The 20,183-nt window shown below is 39.4% G+C and overlaps 2 protein-coding genes across 3 annotated transcripts in view; both read right to left on the bottom strand.

The window, feature by feature from the left end:
* lypla2 (lysophospholipase 2) overlaps window positions 1-9,597 on the bottom strand; it is a 29,548-nt gene extending 19,951 nt beyond the window's left edge. The window contains exon 1 of one of the 2 annotated variants that reach the window (XM_038296052.1): window positions 9,535-9,597. The gene's annotated coding sequence lies outside the window, so the exon portion shown is untranslated. The remainder of the gene's footprint in view (window positions 1-9,534) is intronic. The other variant, XM_038296051.1, reaches the window with a different exon arrangement.
* Window positions 9,598-12,266: 2,669 nt separating this feature from the next.
* pithd1 (PITH (C-terminal proteasome-interacting domain of thioredoxin-like) domain containing 1) lies at window positions 12,267-20,183 on the bottom strand. Its single transcript, XM_038296046.1, has 6 exons — window positions 19,850-20,183; window positions 16,165-16,208; window positions 15,425-15,502; window positions 15,242-15,346; window positions 12,656-12,764; window positions 12,267-12,563 (listed from the first exon to the last, which is right to left on the bottom strand). Exons 1-6 carry the CDS (start codon window positions 20,039-20,041, stop codon window positions 12,462-12,464), a joined length of 630 nt encoding a protein of 209 aa, XP_038151974.1. The 5' UTR covers window positions 20,042-20,183; the 3' UTR covers window positions 12,267-12,461.

The raw sequence follows: 20,183 nt of genomic DNA, 5'->3' as shown, positions 1-20,183 counted from the left end.
TTGTTCTTCAGAAGCTGCGATGCTCTAATATACTAGCATTAACGGTAGCATCGGTAGCAGCCAATCCAAACAACAAATGTTTGTTTCTGTGTTTTAAATGTTTCAGACATAATATTAGTAAATGTGGGTTATGAAACATAACAGAAATATTAATATCAGCCCAAACATTCACATCAATTCAAACCCATCTAAAAAAAAAACTTTAAACATACAGGAACCGATTCTGAGGGTCAGTAAACGAAGAATCATTTCAGCCAGCTCCTCTTATCGCCTCCATTAATCAACATTTCATTCCAGAGCATCTTCAGACCCAGAAATATCAAACTAGAGACTAGAACCACACAAAGCAGCCAGGATGTGAGTAACAGCTTCACATCTGCAGCTTTCTGCTGACAGCAGGCAGGTTTGGACACATTAACTAAATGAACCCCCCCACCACCGCCGCCGCCGCCGTCTGCTTCACTCATTAAATCGATCGCAACGATGCGAGGAAGCCTGAGAGATCAGGATAGACTACAGTAAAAGCTTTGGGATGATGCTGGACAGGAAGGAAGGAAGGAAGACGGGCTGCCTGGTCGGTAAACAGACAATGAGGAGACGCGAGAATGTCCCAAATTCCACGGCTGCCATGATGGAAAATGTTTTACCTGAAAACTTATTATATCCTGAGTGTGCAGACTGGAAACATGTGACTGGCTGGACCAGGATAAATGAGTAACGCATGGAGCAGAAAACAGGAAAAACTGGGGTCACAAAAAACATTCTCTTATATGTTCTTTGCAGCTGGAATGTTGTTTTGTTTAATATTTAACTCGAGACCTAAGATGGTAACCAATAAAGATCTATATTATCTGTCTGTTGTTCTCCTGCTGGCATCTTTTCAGCTACGGTGAAAACACTCAACCTTCCTGTCACATTTAATCCCTCAATCATCTGTCTGTCTAATCTATCCCAAACAAAAGCAATGAAATCATTTGCAATCATTTGCACTCTCCTCCAAAGTGCTCATCTGGCCTCCTTTCCTCCGCAAACCTTCCTAGATTTCAGATGAAAATTTATCACCAACTTAACCTAAGTTCTCAGAGGTTGGTTCCCAGACTCAATGCATGGAGGTGGCAGCGTCATGATATGGTCGAAGTTCTCTTTTGGAGGGACCTTTCAAAAAGATCCTCTATCATTTCAGTGTAAGAAAAACTGGCTTCTGATTTCAATTCAGTTTATTTCTAAAGCTCCAATTCACAACATGTCATCTCAATTCACTTTCCAGTTCACCAGATCATCCAGTCAAATTGATTAAAAGTTTTCTAAGGAAAACCAGTTGATTTCATCGACTCATTGACTCTTCAGCAATCCCTCACACTAAGCATGCTTGTAGCGAGTCCGTGGAGAGGAAAAACTCCCTTTGAACAGGGAGAAACCTCCAGCAGAACCAGGCTCAGTGTGAGCGGCCATCTGCTGAGGCCGACTGGGGTTCAAGGAGACAGAAGCAGACATAGAAAAAGAAGCATAGATACAAAAGGCAACTGTAAGAGGCAGCCCAGTCCAGGAAACACACAGCCAGGCAGGCGAGCTCCGAGCCAGCTCCCATGTCACAGGATGAAGAGAGCACATCCAGCTAATCTCGGTCAGAGAAACAGGACTACACTGAAAAACAGGCCGATCTCCAGCATCTATAAACAAAGGTTTGATGGCAGCAGCACAGCTGATATTTCTCTCCAGGATGGAGTCACAGCCAAACAGGAACAGACCAGATGAAGCTACTATGAGAAAAAGCAGAGAGAGCAGAACGTTAGAGATTGAACTAATAGATTCTGCAGAGTGGGAGAATAGAGATAGAATGAAGCAGAATGATGAAAAAGGGGTCCCTGTGTCCTCCAGCAGTCTAAGCCTATAGCAGCAGAACTATAGAGATAGCTCAGGATAACCTGAGCCACTCTAACTAGAAGCTTTATCAAAAAGGAAAGTTTTAAGCCTAGCCTTAAAAGTAGACAGGGTGTCTGCCTCACGGACTAAAACTGGTAGTTGGTTCCACAGGAGAGGAGCCTGATAACTAAAAGATCTGCCTCCCATTCTACTTTTAGAAATTCTAGTAACCACTAGTAAACCTGCAGATTGAGAGAGAAGTTCGGGCTGAAGGTAAGTAAAGCCCATAATGTCTCTCTAGGTGTTTAAATGAGGGAAGTCTGACGTTTCATCATTGACGTCGGTATCAGCCGATGTAAGACATTTCTTTTAGCGTGTCAGTCATGTTAGTAAAGCCCGACCAGTATTAAAAACTGTGGTTTATTCCCATATTACACAATAACATGATGAAACTTAAGCACTTCCTCATCTTCCGCTGTTTTTTTCAAATGCATTTAGCTTCAGTCAGAAAAGGGCAGAAGCTCTGAAGTTCCACCGCTCTTAATTAAAGGCAGGGTTCTGGGATGAAGAGAGTGAAGGAGGATTAGAAAGATGAGGTAGAAGTAAGGAATGAGCAGGTTCAGCGTGATATGCTCCTGTTCAGCAGATTCATCATGTCCAGAAGAAGCGGCGTCCATCATCACTGCGTGGGATTTTCCAAGAAACAATGGCTTAGCTCTCTGAGCTTCTGGAGGAGGCTGCCGGTTAAAAATAGTCTCTATGCGCAGCAGCATCTGCTGGGATTCAGACACAAACCCATCGGATCTGCAGGACTTTCTGTTTGCGCTAATCTTCTCTAAGCTCCTGTAATAAAGTGCTTATAAAGATTATAATAAAGATTGCAGTTTCAACCTAGGATCAGGTCGATATGAAATTTTTTATTTTATTGGCCTTTCACTGGAAGGAGAAAATATTCCACATCTGTTTCTATATTATTTATAAAAATCCTTTGGTGTTCCCCTTTGGCCTGATGGAACGAGCATTTCCTGAAGCATTAATGTCTTAATTTTAATGGGAGATAGACCCACTGATCTCTATTTATTCACTGGATTGCTGATTGTCCAGAAAAAGTGAAACCATCAGCCGGCTGCAAAAACAAGCAGTTTGCCAGCTATAGGAAGACGTTCCACAGGTAATTTTCCAGTCAGCGGATGAACTAACCAAGAAAATCAATATATACGCTGATGTATCCCATAGTATAGTATGTAGCGTAACATTAGTCTGACCATCTTGGACTGACTCAAACCGATACTGACTGAGTTAGACGTCGACATGGTGTCTAACGTTAGACAATAGAGTAGAGTAGATAGAAAGTAATTGCCTGTGAAATGTAAATGTAGTAATTCTTTATCAAAAGGACGATGCTGTCGTTTTTGTAGTGTTTGTTGTATTTCTGAACTAAAAAAGTCATGAGCTGAAATATATTGCATGTTATTACCCCCTTTATATGGTATATATATATCGGTTCGACTGTCTCGGTTCGGTTCGCGTGTGTTGCGTTCGGTTCATGCGCTGCTCCTTTCTCTCATAGGCGAAGCATTTACACTCCAGAGCAGAAGGTGGCGGTACTGCAACCAAAGCCAACCACCAGTAGTAAACAAGAAGAAGAAGAAGCGAAGCAGTGTAGCCGGGTGTAGCAGAAAAAAATCAGTTGTTGTGGAGAATTGTGTGGGTATGGCGAGTGGGAAAGAACAGGAGTTGGAAGACGCGCCAGCAGCACTTTATAGGTCTGCTGTATGGGACCACTTTGCATTTAGAGTGACATACGATGATGGCGGGAAGAAAGGTGTGGATAAAAGTGCAACAGTGTGCAAGCATTGTGCAACAGGTTTTGTTTATGCTAACAGCAACATGACCAACATGTCATGCTAACCCCGAAATCCCACATACTCCGTCAGCGCTCCGCCCCGCTGCGCTCCAGACCGGCTGCTCAAAGCAAAGCCTACAGCCTCCACTGTGGCTCCCGTCCGCTCCGCTCTGGGTCCCTTGGAGATGGTAGAGAGCATGCACCAGATGATTGAATTCAAAGCAGCAAAACATGTGGAAATGATCCAGGGTTTCCGCGAATCATTAAAAATAATTACAATTCATTAATTTTTTGGGATTTTTTCATTAATTTCGTAAAATTTTTATGGGATTTTGGGGAAACAATCAACATATACCGAATCGAACCGAAAACCGTGACCATGAAACCGTGAACCGAACCATGGATTTAGTGAACTATATATATATATATATATATATATATATATATATATATATATATATATATATATATATATATATATATATATATATATATATATATATATATATATAGAGAGAGAGAGAGAGAGAGAGAGAGAGAGAGAGAGAGAGAGAGAGAGAGAGAGAGAGAGAGAGAGAGAGAGAGAGAGAGAGAGAGAGAGAGAGAGATAGAGAGATAGAGAGATAGAGAGATAGATAGATAGATAGATAGACAGACAGACAGACAGACAGACAGACAGACAGACAGACAGACAGACAGACAAGTAAGATGTAATTACCATAACAATGTCATGAATACATGTATCTTACATGTACATCATCAGTTTAGCACTTTTGGCTCATGTACTATTCTGCTCCATTAACACATTCATTTTATTGTAATGGATATGTATAATATCCATATTGTAATGGATTTGTATAATATGTTATATTTACATGATTTATAGACTTCATTGACTTCATAATGACTATGGAATGTGATGTGCCTATTTTTTTTATTATAAGTTAAAGTAATCAACTGATGCTATGAAAGAGCAAAGTGATGAAATTATTTTTATTTTAAAAGTCTTAGGTCCCCCTGAAAATTGAGAACATCATTGTTGTTCGATGCTTTTGCACACATATTGTTTACATTTGGACCGGTCTAACTAGGGAGTACCAATATGGCGGTCAGTGGTTTTACTTCTATCCCGTACTACCAACGGGCAATCAGCAATCCAGTGAATAAATAGAGATCAGTGGACAGAGCAATATGTCGGCTGGCCGATATTTCGCACAGATATTGGCGTTTTTTTTCTTGGATCGGCCGATAATTTGCATCTCTCTCATTAGTGCGTTCAGCAACCATGCCAAGATATCGCTCGAAGCGCAGACTTTGCTGCTTTCTCAACTTGCTATCCGCTGATAATATCTAGTTTGATTTGTAAATAAAAGTTTCTTTTTTGTAAATTGAGAAAGAAAAAGAATTTTGGCTTCAAAAATCAGTTAAAATCAACCTGGAATCAATGTGTAAATAATCAACCTCAGCTTTAAAAACCCTGTATTGGTTCATCTTATTCTCTTATGCTAAAGGAGTCCTGATTAAATTATTTTTCAGCTTCTGCAGCAAAAACATGAATTTATCAGTCAGCTTTTTAAACATCTTAACTTAATTGAAAATTCAGCAAAAACTTAAAGGACAGAAAAAAATGCATTTATCTATGAAAAAAAGCTTCAACCATCAGTTTCCTTTCAGCACAAATTCAATGCTTTTTTAGAGGATCAGAGGTAAAGATAGAAAAATCCATTAAAATCTGCATTTTTTGAAATTTCATTTGCATGTCAGAACAATTAAATGATTAATCTTTTATCTCTTTAAGCTGTAAATCAGTGTATTTTTTTAATTGCAATGAGGACAAAAGAGAGTAGGTTGGCTCAGGCAATGTTTTCCTCCATTGTGTGATGAGAGAGAACAGTTAGTAATCTAAACGGAATTAGTCTGGGTCATCTGCTTGTCCTTTACTCCTAATCAGATCCACAGTGTCTGGAAATATTTTAAAGCAGATCTCATCAATAGCTTTTCTGTAGGTCTCAGGTTCCCTTTAGGTTCTCTGTAACCAAATCAGCTCAGTGATTTGTCTTTTTTCTCCTTCTTTAGAAAGAACAATCTGTCATTTCAGCACCATAAGCTGATAAAAAAAGGAATTGCAAATTGGTTCTTAAACATCTTAATACAAAAATCCCAGGTTTTTCCGGAGTCCTCCATCATTTCTATTTGTTTAAAACTATATGTGGACGTATAGGTCTACAGAGCCCAGGCTTTAAAGGTATAAAGGACGATCTTTTATTTCCATGTGGATCATCTCAATAAGTGGTCCTCCTAATTGTCAATCATTCTGGTGATGTGTTTACGTAAGGCCGTCCTACGTGCTCGTCCTGTCAGCCATCTTTTTCTACAAATATGCCATTAGGCGTCTATCTGCGGTGAGCTACTGTTTCAGACAGTCATTGAAGTTCACCTTTCTCCCCACGGTTCTTTGAAAATGACCGACTGTCGGAAGAGAAAAAGTTTCTACGAAGTAAAAAAAAGGCCTCACACTGGAAAAACGATCTAGAAATAAGTAAAAAAATGTCTTAAATTAAGTGCTTTTTTCCTTAATTTGAGTAGGTAAATGAGATAGTTTGCCAATGGAATGAGCATGTTTACTCTAATAACTCTAATAAGATAATTGGATAATATTCACTTGAAATAAGACAAAGCAATTGTATTTTCTTATTTTAAATGTAAACTGCCTTGTTCCAGTGGCAAAATGTCTCTTTTACCTCCTCAATCCAAGTATAAATGCACTTACTTTAAGAAAAAAGAAGTTATCTAGATTTACATTTTTTCCAGCGCAGAAGAGGCAGATATATCCCAGAATGCTTTGCGCAGAACTCCTCGCATAGCATTAAAGGATTCGCTGTCACAGCGGCCCGCTGTCGCCATACGCTGCAAAAAATTGAATCTTAATAAGTAATTTTTTCTTAAAAAAGGTGCATTTTGTCTTGAATTGAGGAGGTAAGTGAGACATTTTGCCAATGGAACAAGACAATTTGCATTTAAAATAAAAAAAAAAACATTTGCATTGTCTTATTTCAAATGCATATTATCTAATTATCTTATTTTAAGAGTAAAAACACTCATTCCATTGACAGATCATCTTGTTTACCTACTGAAATTAAGGGTAAATACACTTAATTTAAGAAAATTTTACTTATTTCTAGATTGTTTTTGCAGTGTAGACTGTTGTTACCCGACAGCGGCGACTAATAGTAATAATAATAATTGAACTTTATTGATCTCACACTGGAGAAATTTATCTTTGCATTTAACCAATCCTCTTGGGGAGCAGTGGGCTGCCATCATGCGGTGCCCAGAGAGTAGTGTGGGGTTAAGGGTCGAACCGGGTACTTGCAACCTCTCAGAGCACAAGCGCACTGCTATAACCATTAGACCACCACTCCCCTTATAGCAAATTATAACAAAGATGATGATCACTAATAACTAAGATGGCGCACGCACCTTGAGGGGTTACGTGACCAACAGAGCAAAAAGCAGTGATCATCTGTCCAAACAGTCGGATCATCCATCGATCCATCATCCATCCGTCCTTCATTCATTCATACGTCAATCCATTTGTCCGTAATCCATATATCCATTATAGTGACTGAGTTCACTATAAAGTTCACTATATAGTCCCTGCTGTATGTGGAAACAGTAAGCTTGTATGAGCTATGAGAACATCATATTTTAAACAGGGTGTGCACGAGGAGAAATGGGCTCGTGCACGCTCTCGCACGCGCATTTTTTTAAAGAGGAGAGGGCAGGTCTTATAAAAAATCCTCCACATTACCTTTAATTATTAGATAAACTAATAGCTAAAGCTGAGAGGAAGAAAGACAAAAAAGACAGAAGGATGAAAACACAGAAAGACGGATGGAGGAAGGGAAAGAATGAGAGAGGGAGGCAGGAAAGGAAACAAGGAAAAGAGAAAGTATTAAATGAAAAAAATTTGAAAAGGAAGGAAGTAGGAGGAAACAAGGAGAGAAACCAAGGGAAGAAGGAAAACTGCAACGAAAGAAGAACATAAGGAAAGGGAGCAGAACATTTAGACCAGGTATACCCCAAACCGGTCCTTGAGGGCCGCTGTCCTGCAGGTTTTATAGGTTTCCCTGCTTCAGCACATTTTCAGTGATAGCTAATTAACAGGCTTTTGCTAAACTCTAATTATCAGAATCAGCTGTGCTAAAGCAGAGAAACCTCTCAAACCTGCAGGACGGCGGCCCTCAAGGACCGACTTTGGGCAGGGCTGAGGAAATTAGTTTGAACGGCAAGAATTTGGCGATGTGATACGAATCAAAATACACGTCACTCACGATAAAATCTACTCCGATATGCTAACTAAGACAATATATTGGCATTTCTAAAGCTATCGCTCTACAAAACCTCACAAGATCTTGTTGCTCTGCTGCAGCTAATTCAGAGCAGTCTGAATCTAAAGCTAACAATATAACATAAAAAATATCCACTTTGAGCAAAATATCTTTGGCTCATTTAACAGATTTGATCTGACTTTGACAGATAAAATGAAGGGGAGAAGAAGGGAACCATAAGAGTGGAAAAACTGGGTTTATTATAAACAATATAGTCATGGTAACCCTCAGCATCAATATCATAACATGTTTCTTCTGATATCATAAAGATCTAAAGTTGTTTCCTCATCGGAAGTAGAGATTTAGCTCTTGAGCCTGAAGCAAAGCCTTTTTATTTAGTGTATTTTACTTCTATTTGAAAAAAATGTGAGCTGGGTTTGCTCAAACATTTTAAGGAAGGAAAATGTCAAACATGGCAACCAATCAACACCAAACAGTTGGCAGTAAAATGAATATGAAAGCAGAACTTCACAGCCTGATCAAGGTCATTATAAGAAATTAGATAAAATCTACACCAGTGTTGTTTTACACCGTCACAAGTGGAACAATTTTCACTCTGCATATAAGCCATAACCCAGTGGGCTGCCATGGTGCGGCTCCAGGGGAGCAATGTGGGGTTAAGGGTCTTTCTCAGGGACCCAGAACAGTGTCAATCATGTTTGTTATTTTATACTTTTCTCATTTTTCCTCCAACAGATAAGAGAGAAAATCTGAATTTAAATGTGTTCATTATTGTCACTGGTCTGATTTAAAGCAATAAAAGCAGCAGAGGAGAGAAAAACCACGAGTCTCCTTCCTGTATGACTTCAATTACATCCATCAGATCCCACAGCAGAGGTTTGCTGCAGATCCCAGATCAGCTGGAGGACAGCAGCAGCAGCAGGATCATCGATATGCGGCACAGACACCCTACATTCCCCCCTCCCTGCCTCCCAGCTGCCGCCCGGGGCTCCGGCTCCGTCCCAGCAGCGAGTTAAAGGTGATTTTCATCTGATTTGAATGAGTTAGCATCGAATGAGGAAACGGCTGTCGACGAAGCAGCCAGACAATGAATGGCCGCAGCTCAGCTTAAAAACACGGCGGAGCTGAAACACAAAACCCAGACTGACCCCCAGAAGCCGCTCCAGAGTGACACCCAGCCCTCCCCGCGGGCTTTAATCCCGCTTTATCTGCGGCACACACACTCTGCTCCGCCGGGTTAGCTGGAGGAAGAGCCGCGGCTAACACACACACACTGAGTGTATTGTCCTCCGCCGCTGCCTCCTTCCAGCTCCCTCAGGACCGCAGCCAGGCTCCATTAGGACCCCCCTACATCAGCATCTCCTGGAATAACCCTTTAACAATAACACCTCCCTCTAAGGCTCGGTTCGGACCATAGGAAAGCTTTAAAAACACATCCGCGGCCCGCTAGCGCGCACAGAATCACACACTCACCGCTTGCTGTCCCAGTTCACGATGAGGCGGAACTTCCGGTACTCTGCGCACTCACACGGAGGGCGGGGTCAAATGATCGACGTCATCACTACAAACCACGACCATGATTTTTTTGGTTTTCTTTGATTAGAAACAAGTCCTTATTCTTCATAAATTGGTTTAAAAGAGACATCAATCACATCCTCAATCTCTTTGACAGTACTAGCAATATGTTTTCTTATGAGTGCTTCATGTCCTTCTATAGTTTTCCTGTTTCCTTCAGAGAATTTAACAAGATAATTAATGCTATCCCTAAAAAGATAATTCAACTTGTAAAAAGTCACTTGAGTTACTGTAAATTTACGAAAACTCTACCCACTCTTATATTGGAAGGAATTAACCTAACAGACAGAAGATGTAACAATAGACACATACGCCAGTGCTTTCAAAGAAAAAACTTTATCACACCTAGAGGTAAATTTTATTGGCGTACCCATATTGATAGCATAAGCTGGAGAAGAGCCTGGCTCTTACCTCATAAATACTGTATTTCTAACAAAGCCAAAGAAATACATTTTAAAATCTTATGGACATAAGTGACTCATGTACGTTTTGTAAAAGAACTTCAGAAACGACTTTGCATTTATTTTTTAGTTGTGATGAATCCCAAAAATTTTGGAGTGACATTGAATCTTTTTTTTTCCATTCAACTAAAATTTTATGCACACTAACTCTCAAAGATGTTATCTGCTATTACAATAACTCTGAACATCGTGACTTTGAACATATGCTTAATTTTATTATCATATAAGCAAAAATTTTCATTCACAAACAAAAATGTGCAAACTCGATTCCTAACATTACTCACTTTCTCTTAGAGTTGAACTCTCTGATTGCATCCCTCAAACTGATTAAAAATAAAAAGAACATGTTTCTTGATAACTATAGAAAATACTTCCCTGAAACCTTTTTAACACTTGTCATTTGTATTTTATTGACTTTATTGACTGTTTCAAATTATTTTTCCTTTTAATGTTTTTTTTTCTTGTCTAGTTCAATTATTGTGTAACTCTTGTGCAAGTATTTATATCTCCCCCTCTGATGTGCTGTCCCTTAATACAAAACCTGTTTGTTTTGTACATTTGTTCAATAAAGTTTAATAAAAAAAGAAAAAAAAAAAGTTTGGTTTTCTCCTCCTCTCTTTACCTTTGAAAATAAATTGTTAAAAAAATAATTAACACAAATAAGAGGATTCAGTTGATGTTCTATAAAATAAAGGAAAATAAATTCAGCACATTTATTTTCCTCTATATAACAAGCATATCTATGGAAGAGGATTATGGCCACTGGGAGAAAAAAAAAGGTAACTGATTTTAAAATTTTATTTCAGTTTAGTATGGGAAAAAAGATCTGACTTTAATCTCAGAATTCTGACTTTAATCTCAGAATTCTGACTTTAATCTCAGAATTCTGACTTTAATCTGAGATTAAAGTCAGAACTCTGACTTTTTTCCCCATACTAAACTGAAATAAAATTTAAAAATCAAATTTTTTTTTCCAGTGGCCCTAATCCTCTTCCATACATATCTGAATATTAGACTTAGGTTTTATCGTCATTTTGTAAACAGTGTATACAAAAATAAATTTTGTTCAGTACAGCTGTGAAGACATTTTTATTTTTCAAGTGCGGCAGTGAATATAAAATAGAAAAACATCTGAAATAAAACCTCATCTAAAGATGATGTCTGACCACAATAAGTAAGTCCTAATGTTTATAAGTACATGTTGAAATGTCAAAAAAGTGTCAGAAAAGAAATACCGAAAGAATTATGCTTAACTGTTTTAAATGAGCCTATAAATAAATTCAATTTGATATTTCTAAAAACAGCTTTGTTTTTTAATCTGAATTCCACCTGCAAAATTTCCATTCTGCTACCTTTGAAAATAAATTGGTAACAAAATATTTAAAACAAATAAGTGGATTCGGTTGTTGTTCCATAAAATAAAGGAAACTAAAATCACGTTCTTATCAGAAGGTTTTTATACATTTTAAAAATAAAGTCAGCACATTTATTTTCCTCTACATAACAAACATACCTGAATATGAATTATCTGAAATAAATCCTTATCTAAAGAAGATGTCTGACCAGAATAAGAAAGTCCTCACGTTTATTAACACGTGTTGAAATGTTAAAAAGATGTGAGAAAAGAGATACCAAAAAATTCTGAGATTAAAGTCAGAATTCTGACTTTTTTCCCCATACTATACTGAAATAAAATAAAAAAAAAACAAGTAAACTTTTCTTTTCAGTGGCCCTAATCCTCTTCCGTATAAAGCTTAGATTTTATTTGTATTGATATTTATGTTTTTTACGCAGCATCACACACCTCATATCTACTACTGTCCAGCAAAGGGCAGCAGATGCTGCTAAAAAAATCTCAGAAAAGTCAGTTTAACTTGAAAATGTTTATTTCTTTTTTTAAGCAGCAGAAATGATGGGAAAAAAAGTTTAAGCATCGAGGATAGTTTCAGATTTCTGTTTTAGCATCAACTTCATGTGAGAAAAAAAATAGAGATTGGGGCAAAGTTGTTCACGAGTTAAACAGGAAAAGGTGACAGTATGGAGCCCATCATGACTCTGGACTTTTGGCATGGCAACCGGGATGTTTATGTAACAGCAAAGCAACCCTTTCCTGCCTTTCTGTACTTCAATAGCAAAATTCATCAGTGACAGAAAAAAAAAAAATTCATGCATCTTTGCCAGTTTTATTGAGCCTTTGCGCCACGTTGCCACGGAAACAACTGAAATATGCCACTTTTTTCCCAGATTTCAGCACACGCTCCCACTCAAACTCGTCCTCGCTGCCTCATTCAGCGCCGAACTCTCTGACTTTTAGACATTCAGTGAACGCCTCTAAAATCTCTAATCCTCCTCTTCCTCCAGCCCTCAGGAGATGAAGTTGGTTTGTGGAATGATGCTGTCCACTTTGTGATCCGCCGGGTTCGCCGCTGCCTCGTAGTTACAGATGGTCACTTCATGTCTGTGGGCCTGACAGGGAACAGAGCAGAACTTCAGCGTGACGGGACCAAGAAAAGCGGATCAGATCAGATGATGGGGAAAATCAAAAACAGCTTTCAAACCTCTGAATATTCCCCTCTGAGGCCGATGTAGTACACCCGAGTGTTCTCGTCCCCGAAGTTCTTAGAGATGTGGATGGAGAGGTGATGGACGCTGGAAAAACGGGCTATCCTGCAAATGATGACAACCAGGAGGTCAAAGCGGATCAAAACAACCACATCTTCATCTCGTTTAGTCACAGAAGATATTATACAGTTTAGAGACATAAATAAATCCAAACAAGTTTCAGCATCTTGACATATCCAGAGTCACCAGAACTGTTCAACCAAGATGTTTACATCTTCCAACATGGTTAAACATTTCTTTATCTTGATGAAAAGTTGAAAGAAAATAATTTCTTTATAATAAAGATGTTGATTTTTTGATCCTCTTTTTATGTTGAGATAAATCCTACCTATGATTTTTATCCTGATAGGTTTCTTAATTCCAACATCTCCACATGAGTCTTGAGCTCATTTAGTCGGAAAATCATTTTATGGAATCTTATGATTAAAAATATCAAGAATAAAACTTAAAGCTGGTTTTGTTGTTACACTTGGAAACATTAAAGGTATAATTGAGAATTTTCGTGAATTTTTGAGAAGACCACCCTCTCCGCTTTTTTTATTTGGGATGTGTTTTCCACAGTGGGCTGACAGGAAATGGGGCAGGAAAGAGGGGGAGAGACACGCGGCAAAGGACCACAGGCCGGATTCGAACCCGGGTTGGCCAAGTCCAGGACTAAGGCCTGTAGCCACTCCCCAGAGGGAACGCCTATTAAACGCGTGCAAGAGCCCATTTCCCAGTGGGCCTCAGCAGATGGCCGCTCACACTGAGCCTGGTTCTGCTGGAGGTTTCTTCCTGTTCAAAGGGAGTTTTTCCTCTCCACTGTCGCTACAAGCATGCTTAGTGTGAGGGATTGCTGAAGAGTCAATAAGTGGATGCAATCAACTGGTTTTCCTTAGATAGAAAAGTTTGAATCAATTTGACTGGATGATCTGGTGAACTGGAAAGTGCCTTAAGATGACTTGTGTTGTGAATTGGAGCTATAGAAATAAACTGAATTAATTTCTCCTTGTTTACACTCTGCTTAAAAGTTGTTGTTTGCGTCGCTCATACAGGCTTACTTTCCAAAAGGAGATTTGCATTTTTTCCACTGTACCAACACCGTTAAGTGAAAATGGTGACGAGCACGTAGGAGGGCCCTACATAAACATTTCACCAGAATGATTGACAATTATGAGGACCACTTATTCTGATGATCCACCCAGAAAAAGAACCTCCTCCACTGTACCTTTAAGACCCTAAGATTGTTCTGTGAATAAAACGTTTCATAATCACTAATGGTTTTTATCTAAAGCTCATTTTATTTCCATTAAAGCTTGATAGAAAGATTTAAGAAACATTCCTTCTAATGTAACAGTTTAAATATCTTAAAGGATTCATAGAATGATTCTATAGGGTATCTGGTCCTTCAGGTCTCTAATAGGGTGTGTAACATTGGTTGGGCTGAAAATGGCATATTAGCTGTTCTATGAGCCCTAATGCAGCCTGGTTAAAAGCCCTAGAATAAAACCACAGGTTTTCTTCCTTTTATGGTTTGATCATGAATATTTAGATGAGCTGTGCTCTGATTGGTTGGTTTACAACGAGCAAAGCTGCTGAGCAAAGACGCATCATAGCAACAAGCACTCACTCACTGAAACATCAAATTGTTGATATGATAGGGTGACCAGACGGCCTCTTTTCCCCTGACATGTCCTACTTTTCATCCTTAAAAAAAGTCCAGGGGGAATTTCAATTTTTTCCAGGATTTTGGTCGACTACAGTCTAACCCCCCTATGACCCCTAAAATCTCAAAACGAAGAGTTCATGAGCTTCTTTTAAATGCAATCTTTTTTATCATTCAAAAATAACCTAAATGAATTATGAAAACGACTTATTGAGCAGTTTAATTTAGGAAAGCCTGATTTTTAGGTTGTGGTAAATGGAAAATTCTGACTTTAATCTCAGAATTCTGACTGAATTCTGACAATAAAAAAAGTCAGGATTCTGAGAAAAAGTTCAGAATTCTGAGATTAAAGTCAGAATTCTGAGATTAAAGTTAGAATTCTGAGAAAAAAAGTCAGAATTCTGAGATTAAAGTCAGAATTCTGAGATTAAAGTCAGAATTCTGAGGAAAAAGTCAGAATTTTCAATTTACCACAACCTAAAAATCAGGCTTTCCTAAATTAAACTGCTCAATAAGTCGTTTTCAGATTGATTTAGGTTATTTCAGTATGATAAAAAAGATTGCATTTAAAAGAAGCTCACAAATTCTTGGTTTTAAGATTTTAAAGGGGTCATAGGGGGGTTAGACTGTAGTCGACCAACTTAACCGACCAAAAAGTTAACTTTTTTTCCTCCAGTGGCTCTAATCCTCTTCCATAGATATGTTTGTTATATAGAGGAAAATAAATGTGCTGACTTTATTTTCTTCCAGGCTCATTCACTGTTGCCGGATCCTGCATGAAGGAGATGGACATTGAAAGCACCGAAGTGTTTAATAATGTTTGCTTTTTACAGCATCCTGCCTGTTACCGTCCTACAGAAACCACATCTGTTCTCACTTGGTCGGATACTCCAGCTCAGCCAGTGGGTCTCTGTTGAGTCTGAAGGCTTGATCTGGTTCCCTGCCGGTGTCATCAAACGACATCTGAGGGATGTTTTTGTACCTGCAGAGAAACAATCAGAGAGCTGAATTGCTGCCACCTAGAGGCTGGGAAAAGGAAAACAACAGAAGCAAAACTCACAGCCTTATCTCTGCTGGATGAGAGTCGTCGTTTTCTCCGGAGATGATGATGCCTTTGAGCTTCACGCTGCCGGTGAAACTGAAAGAGATGAGAGAACGTTACGCTAAGGACGCTGAAAGACGAGAAGAGAGAAGCCCTCAGCAGCAAAATGAAATTAAAGCCAGCAGGGCTTCAGCCTGATTTTGATTGATTGATTGATTTTATGTACTCGTAACATCAGCTCAAATAGTCAAAGGAGAAGCAGAAAGTACCAAAGGGAGAAAGGGGTGCATGGTATATGTACCATGCACCCCTTTTTTTTCTCTTAATAGCAGGATCATTATACAGCGTGTTTACATGGGTCGTTATATAGATGGATATTTATATATATAGTCATTGCACTGGGTGTCAAATACAGAGAAACAGGTTATTCAAATAGTAATTGCACATTATACATCAGACAAGTTACTGGAGTTGTAATGTTGCATTGTATTCTGGTTGCAGCAGGGATGAATGACCTGCGGTAGCGCTCCTTTTTTCCAAACAGGGTGTAAAAGTCTTTCACTAAAGGTCTGAATTCTTCAAGCTGCTTTAGATTTAAATAAACATTTAGAGCAAAAACTGGAATAAAAGCAGCTGGAGACACCTGCTTTAGTGTCTGAATGTCAACTCTACATTTAGCTGATAGACTCAGAAAACAGGAAAAAACTCAGCCATCAGATGATGATGATGATGATGATGATGATGATGGTAGGACTTACGGTATGTTGAACAGCAGCTCTTCATCCACATCACTCTCCACGTACTAAAGAACGATAAATAAAAGATGCTCAGATGGCAATTTTTTACAATTTCAAGAGATCCAAGGAGTCTAAAAGAAACTTTATTCTTTTCAAGACATTTATAGAATAGAATAGAATATATAATCACTTCATTGTCCCACAATGGGGGAATTCTGGTGTTTACAGCAGCAAAAAGATTATAGAAAAAAATTATCACACAAATGTGGACCTTAGAAAAATGTATAACAATAACATAATAGTGAAGATAAAAGATAAATAAATTAAATCCTGTACTGTAAAGTGTTTTAACAATATATAAACTGTGCAACCGGAGAATAAATAACAAATATGCAGCTATGGACATTTTTACAGTAACGGATATTTGAAAATAGCTGCAACATCAGAGATGAGCAAAATGACATCATCATTTTATTTAACTGACTAAACTGTGTAAAAAATCAGCATGAATGGAACAAATTGTTGAGGTTAATGGGAACAGTGGGAGTTCTAGAGTCTTCCAGCTGCTGGGAGGAAGGATCTGTGATAACGCTCCCTGGTGCATTTAGGGTGCAGCAGTCTGTCACTGAAGGAGTTGTCCAGTTCAGCACCAGCTTCATGCATGGGGGGGGGGGACATTATCCAACAGAGATGATCATTTAGTTAGGATCCGTTTGTTTCCCACCTCCTGCACTGAGGCCAGAGGACATCAAAGAACAATTATCATCATATTTATCAAACATATTTACAGCTGAATTTGGTCAGGTTTTTTTTTAGCAGGGAGGGAGTTTTAGGAGGGAGGGAGTTTTCATTATTTCTCTGCTCGGACTGGTAATCTGTGCCCGGTGGGCCCGTCCTAATGTCAGCGTGCGAGGGTCGGCCCTCCTTAAATCACACCGACCCCAACACTTCCTCTCTGGCCGGAGCTCCTACCTGTGACAGTAAATAACTCAAGGAGCTAAAGAAATAATCCAATGTTACCTAAATGATGCATGCAGTATATATAGCCCTTCCCTGTCATGCACTTCCTTGTGACGGTTGGCATATGGTGTCATTTTTTTATTTCTTCAAACTTTAAAATCCTTGCAACAAACTAAATTATAATAAAACTAAAATGTTTTATTTAAACCAAACTACAATGTTCCTCTTATATTTGGCAAATTTATGTTAGAATATTTAGCAAAAACATGTTGCAGTGCATGATGGGGTTTTGCATCTAAAGGCTAAAGTTTCCCATCTTACATGCATTGTTGCCAGGTTGGAGTGTTTCCCAATCTGGCAGTTTAGGATGGCCGTCTATCGGTAAAAAAAATGTTTCTCTTTAGATTAATGGCCTAAGAGATCAATAGACTTTAGTTCAAATTGGGAGAGATTTCGTATATCCAGGCAGTTTATCAACATTTTTTTGGGCTGGAGAATGTGAGTCAGTGTCATCTGGCAACCCTGCTGATGTGGTGAGTGGCGCCGGGTCCAGGGGAATACGGATGCTGCGAATGTTCGGTTATATTTACATATCATCCATTTTCTGACACGCTTAGTCCCAAGTGGGGTCGCGAGTGGTGCTGTCTACAGGTGAGAGACCCTGGACAGGTCTCCAGTCCATCACAGGGCAACACAGAGACAAACAGGACAAACAATCATTCACACAAACACTCACATCTAAGGAGAATTTAGTTTTTGGACTGTGGGAGGAAGTTGGAATACCCGGAGAGAACCTATGCATGCACAGGGAGAACATGCAGACTCCAAGCAGAAAGACCCAAGGCCAGGAGTTTAACTTCTTGCTGCAAGGCAGTTTTCATATCACTCACTTTTAATATGCAGCATTTTGGCACATTTCTGGGGGGGTCCATGAGTGGGCCCACTTATGGACCCCCCCATAAGTGGGCTGAAAATCATCCCCAGTCTAATCCTGGTCGCATACAGGTGCTGGTCATAAAATTAGAATATCATGAAAAAGTAGATTGATTTCAGTAATTCCATTTAAAAAGTGAAACTTGTATATTATATTCATACATTACATACAAACTCATATATTTCAGATGTTTATTTTGTTTAATTTTGATGATTACAAATGACAACAAATGAAAATCTCAAATTCATCATATCAGAAAATTAGAATATTACTGAAGACCAATAAAAACAAAGGATTTATAGAAATGTTGGCCAACTGAAAAGTATGAACATGAAAAGTATGAGCATGTACAGCACTCAGTATTTAGTTGGGCCTCCTTTGGCCTGTATTACTGCAGCAATGCGGCGTGGCATGGAGTCGATCAGTCTGTGGCACTGCTCAGGTGTTATGATAGCCCAGGTTGCTCTAATAGTGGCTTTTAGCTCTTCTGAATTGTTGGGTCTGGTGTATTGCATCTTCTTCTTCACAATACCCCATAGATTTTCTATGGGGTTAAGGTCAGGAGAGTTTGCTGGCCAATTAAGAACAGGGATACCATGGTCCTTCAACCAGGTACTGGTAGCTTTGGCACTGTGTGCAGGTGCCAAGTCCTGTTGGAAAATGAAATCTGCATCTCCAAAAAGTTGGTCAGCTGCAGGAAGCATGAAGTGCTCTAAAACTTCCTGGTATGTGGCTGCGTTGACCCTGGACCTCAGAAAACACAATGGACCAACACCAGCAGATGACATGGCACCCCAAACCATCACTGACTGTGGAAACTTTACACTGGACTTCAAGCAACGTGGATGAAGTGCCTCTCTTCTTTTCCTCCAGACTCTGGGACCTTGATTTCCAAAGGAAATGCTAAATTTACTTTCATCAGAGAACATGACTTTGGACCACTCACCAGCAGTCCAGTCCTGTTTCTCTTTAGCCCAGGCAAGACGCTTCTGACGCTGTCTGTGGTTCAAGAGTGGCTTGACACAAGGAATGCGACAGCAGAAACCCATGTCTTTCATACGTCTGTGTGTGGTGGTTCTTGAAGCACTCACTCCAGCTGCAGTCCACTCTTTGTGAATCTCCCCCACATTTTTGAAGGGGTTTTGTTTCACAATCCTCTCCAGGGTGCGGTTATCTCTCTTGCTTGTACACTTTTTTCGACCACATCTTTTCCTTCCCTTCGCCTCTCTATTAATGTGCTTGGACACTGAGCTCTGTGAACAGCCAGCCTCTTTAGCGATGACCTTTTGTGTCTTGCCCTCCTTGTGCAAGGTGTCGATGGTCGTCTTTTGGACAACTGTCAAGTCAGCAGTCTTCCCCATGATTGTGTAGCCTATAGAACTAGACTGAAAGACCATTTAAAGGCTTTTGCAGGTGGTTTGAGTTAATTAGCTGATTAGAGTGTGGCACCAGGGGCCATCAATTTTGAACCTTTTCACAATATTCTAATTTTCTGATATGATGAATTTGAGATTTTCATTTGTTGTCATTTGTAATCATCAAAATTAAACAAAATAAACATCTGAAATATATGAGTTTGTATGTAATGTATGAATATAATATACAAGTTTCACCTTTTAAATGGAATTACTGAAATCAATCTACTTTTTCATGATATTCTAATTTTATGACCAGCACCTGTAGAATAATTGGCAGATTCCAACCAACAGGGGATCGGTGCATCTCTGGTGGTTTTAGGTCTATAGAAACCTTTAAAGCCCTTTGTTCAGATAAATATGGCTTCTTATTTATTTCCCCCATATTTCCCTGCACCTTGTCTCGCAGGTTCCGCTGGTCCCACGGCTTGAACACCAGCCTTCCATCTCCGTCTCTGCTCTCGTTCAGACACTGCAGCTTCTCCAGGTCGATGCGCTGATACAGTCCGAACTCCAGGCCCCTCTCTGCGGGCTCATGCTCCCCCTCCGCCCCGCAGCTGTGGCCGTGGCCGTGACCGTGGCCAGACATCGTGGACTCTGAGGGCTCTGAACTCAGTGACAATCTGCAGAAAAGACGAAGCTTTCCGAGCAAACTGAGCTGTTTTATGAGCGAATCTCGATCAGCAAGTTTCGCTTTGCAGCGTGAAGCGAAATAAGTTAAGCTTCAAAGT

This window comes from Cyprinodon tularosa, unplaced genomic scaffold, assembly GCF_016077235.1.
Source record: "Cyprinodon tularosa strain WSP-4 unplaced genomic scaffold, ASM1607723v1 ctg366, whole genome shotgun sequence".
In the NCBI taxonomy this organism is placed as follows: domain Eukaryota; kingdom Metazoa; phylum Chordata; class Actinopteri; order Cyprinodontiformes; family Cyprinodontidae; genus Cyprinodon; species Cyprinodon tularosa.
The sequence above is the reverse complement of the archived record's forward strand: the minus strand, read 5'-3'. Positions and strand labels throughout refer to the sequence as shown.

Excerpts from the sequence above, each read along its gene's own strand:
- pithd1 (XM_038296046.1), bottom strand. The coding sequence starts at position 20,041 with ATGTCTGGCCACGGTCACGGCCACGGCCACAGCTGCGGGGCGGAGGGG. Across the intron at positions 15,347-15,424 it reads CATCCAGCAGAGATAAGGCT|GTACAAAAACATCCCTCAGA; the intron begins GTGAGTTTTGCT and ends GTTTCTCTGCAG. Across the intron at positions 12,564-12,655 it reads TCAGAGGGGAATATTCAGAG|GCCCACAGACATGAAGTGAC; the intron begins GTTTGAAAGCTG and ends GTTCCCTGTCAG.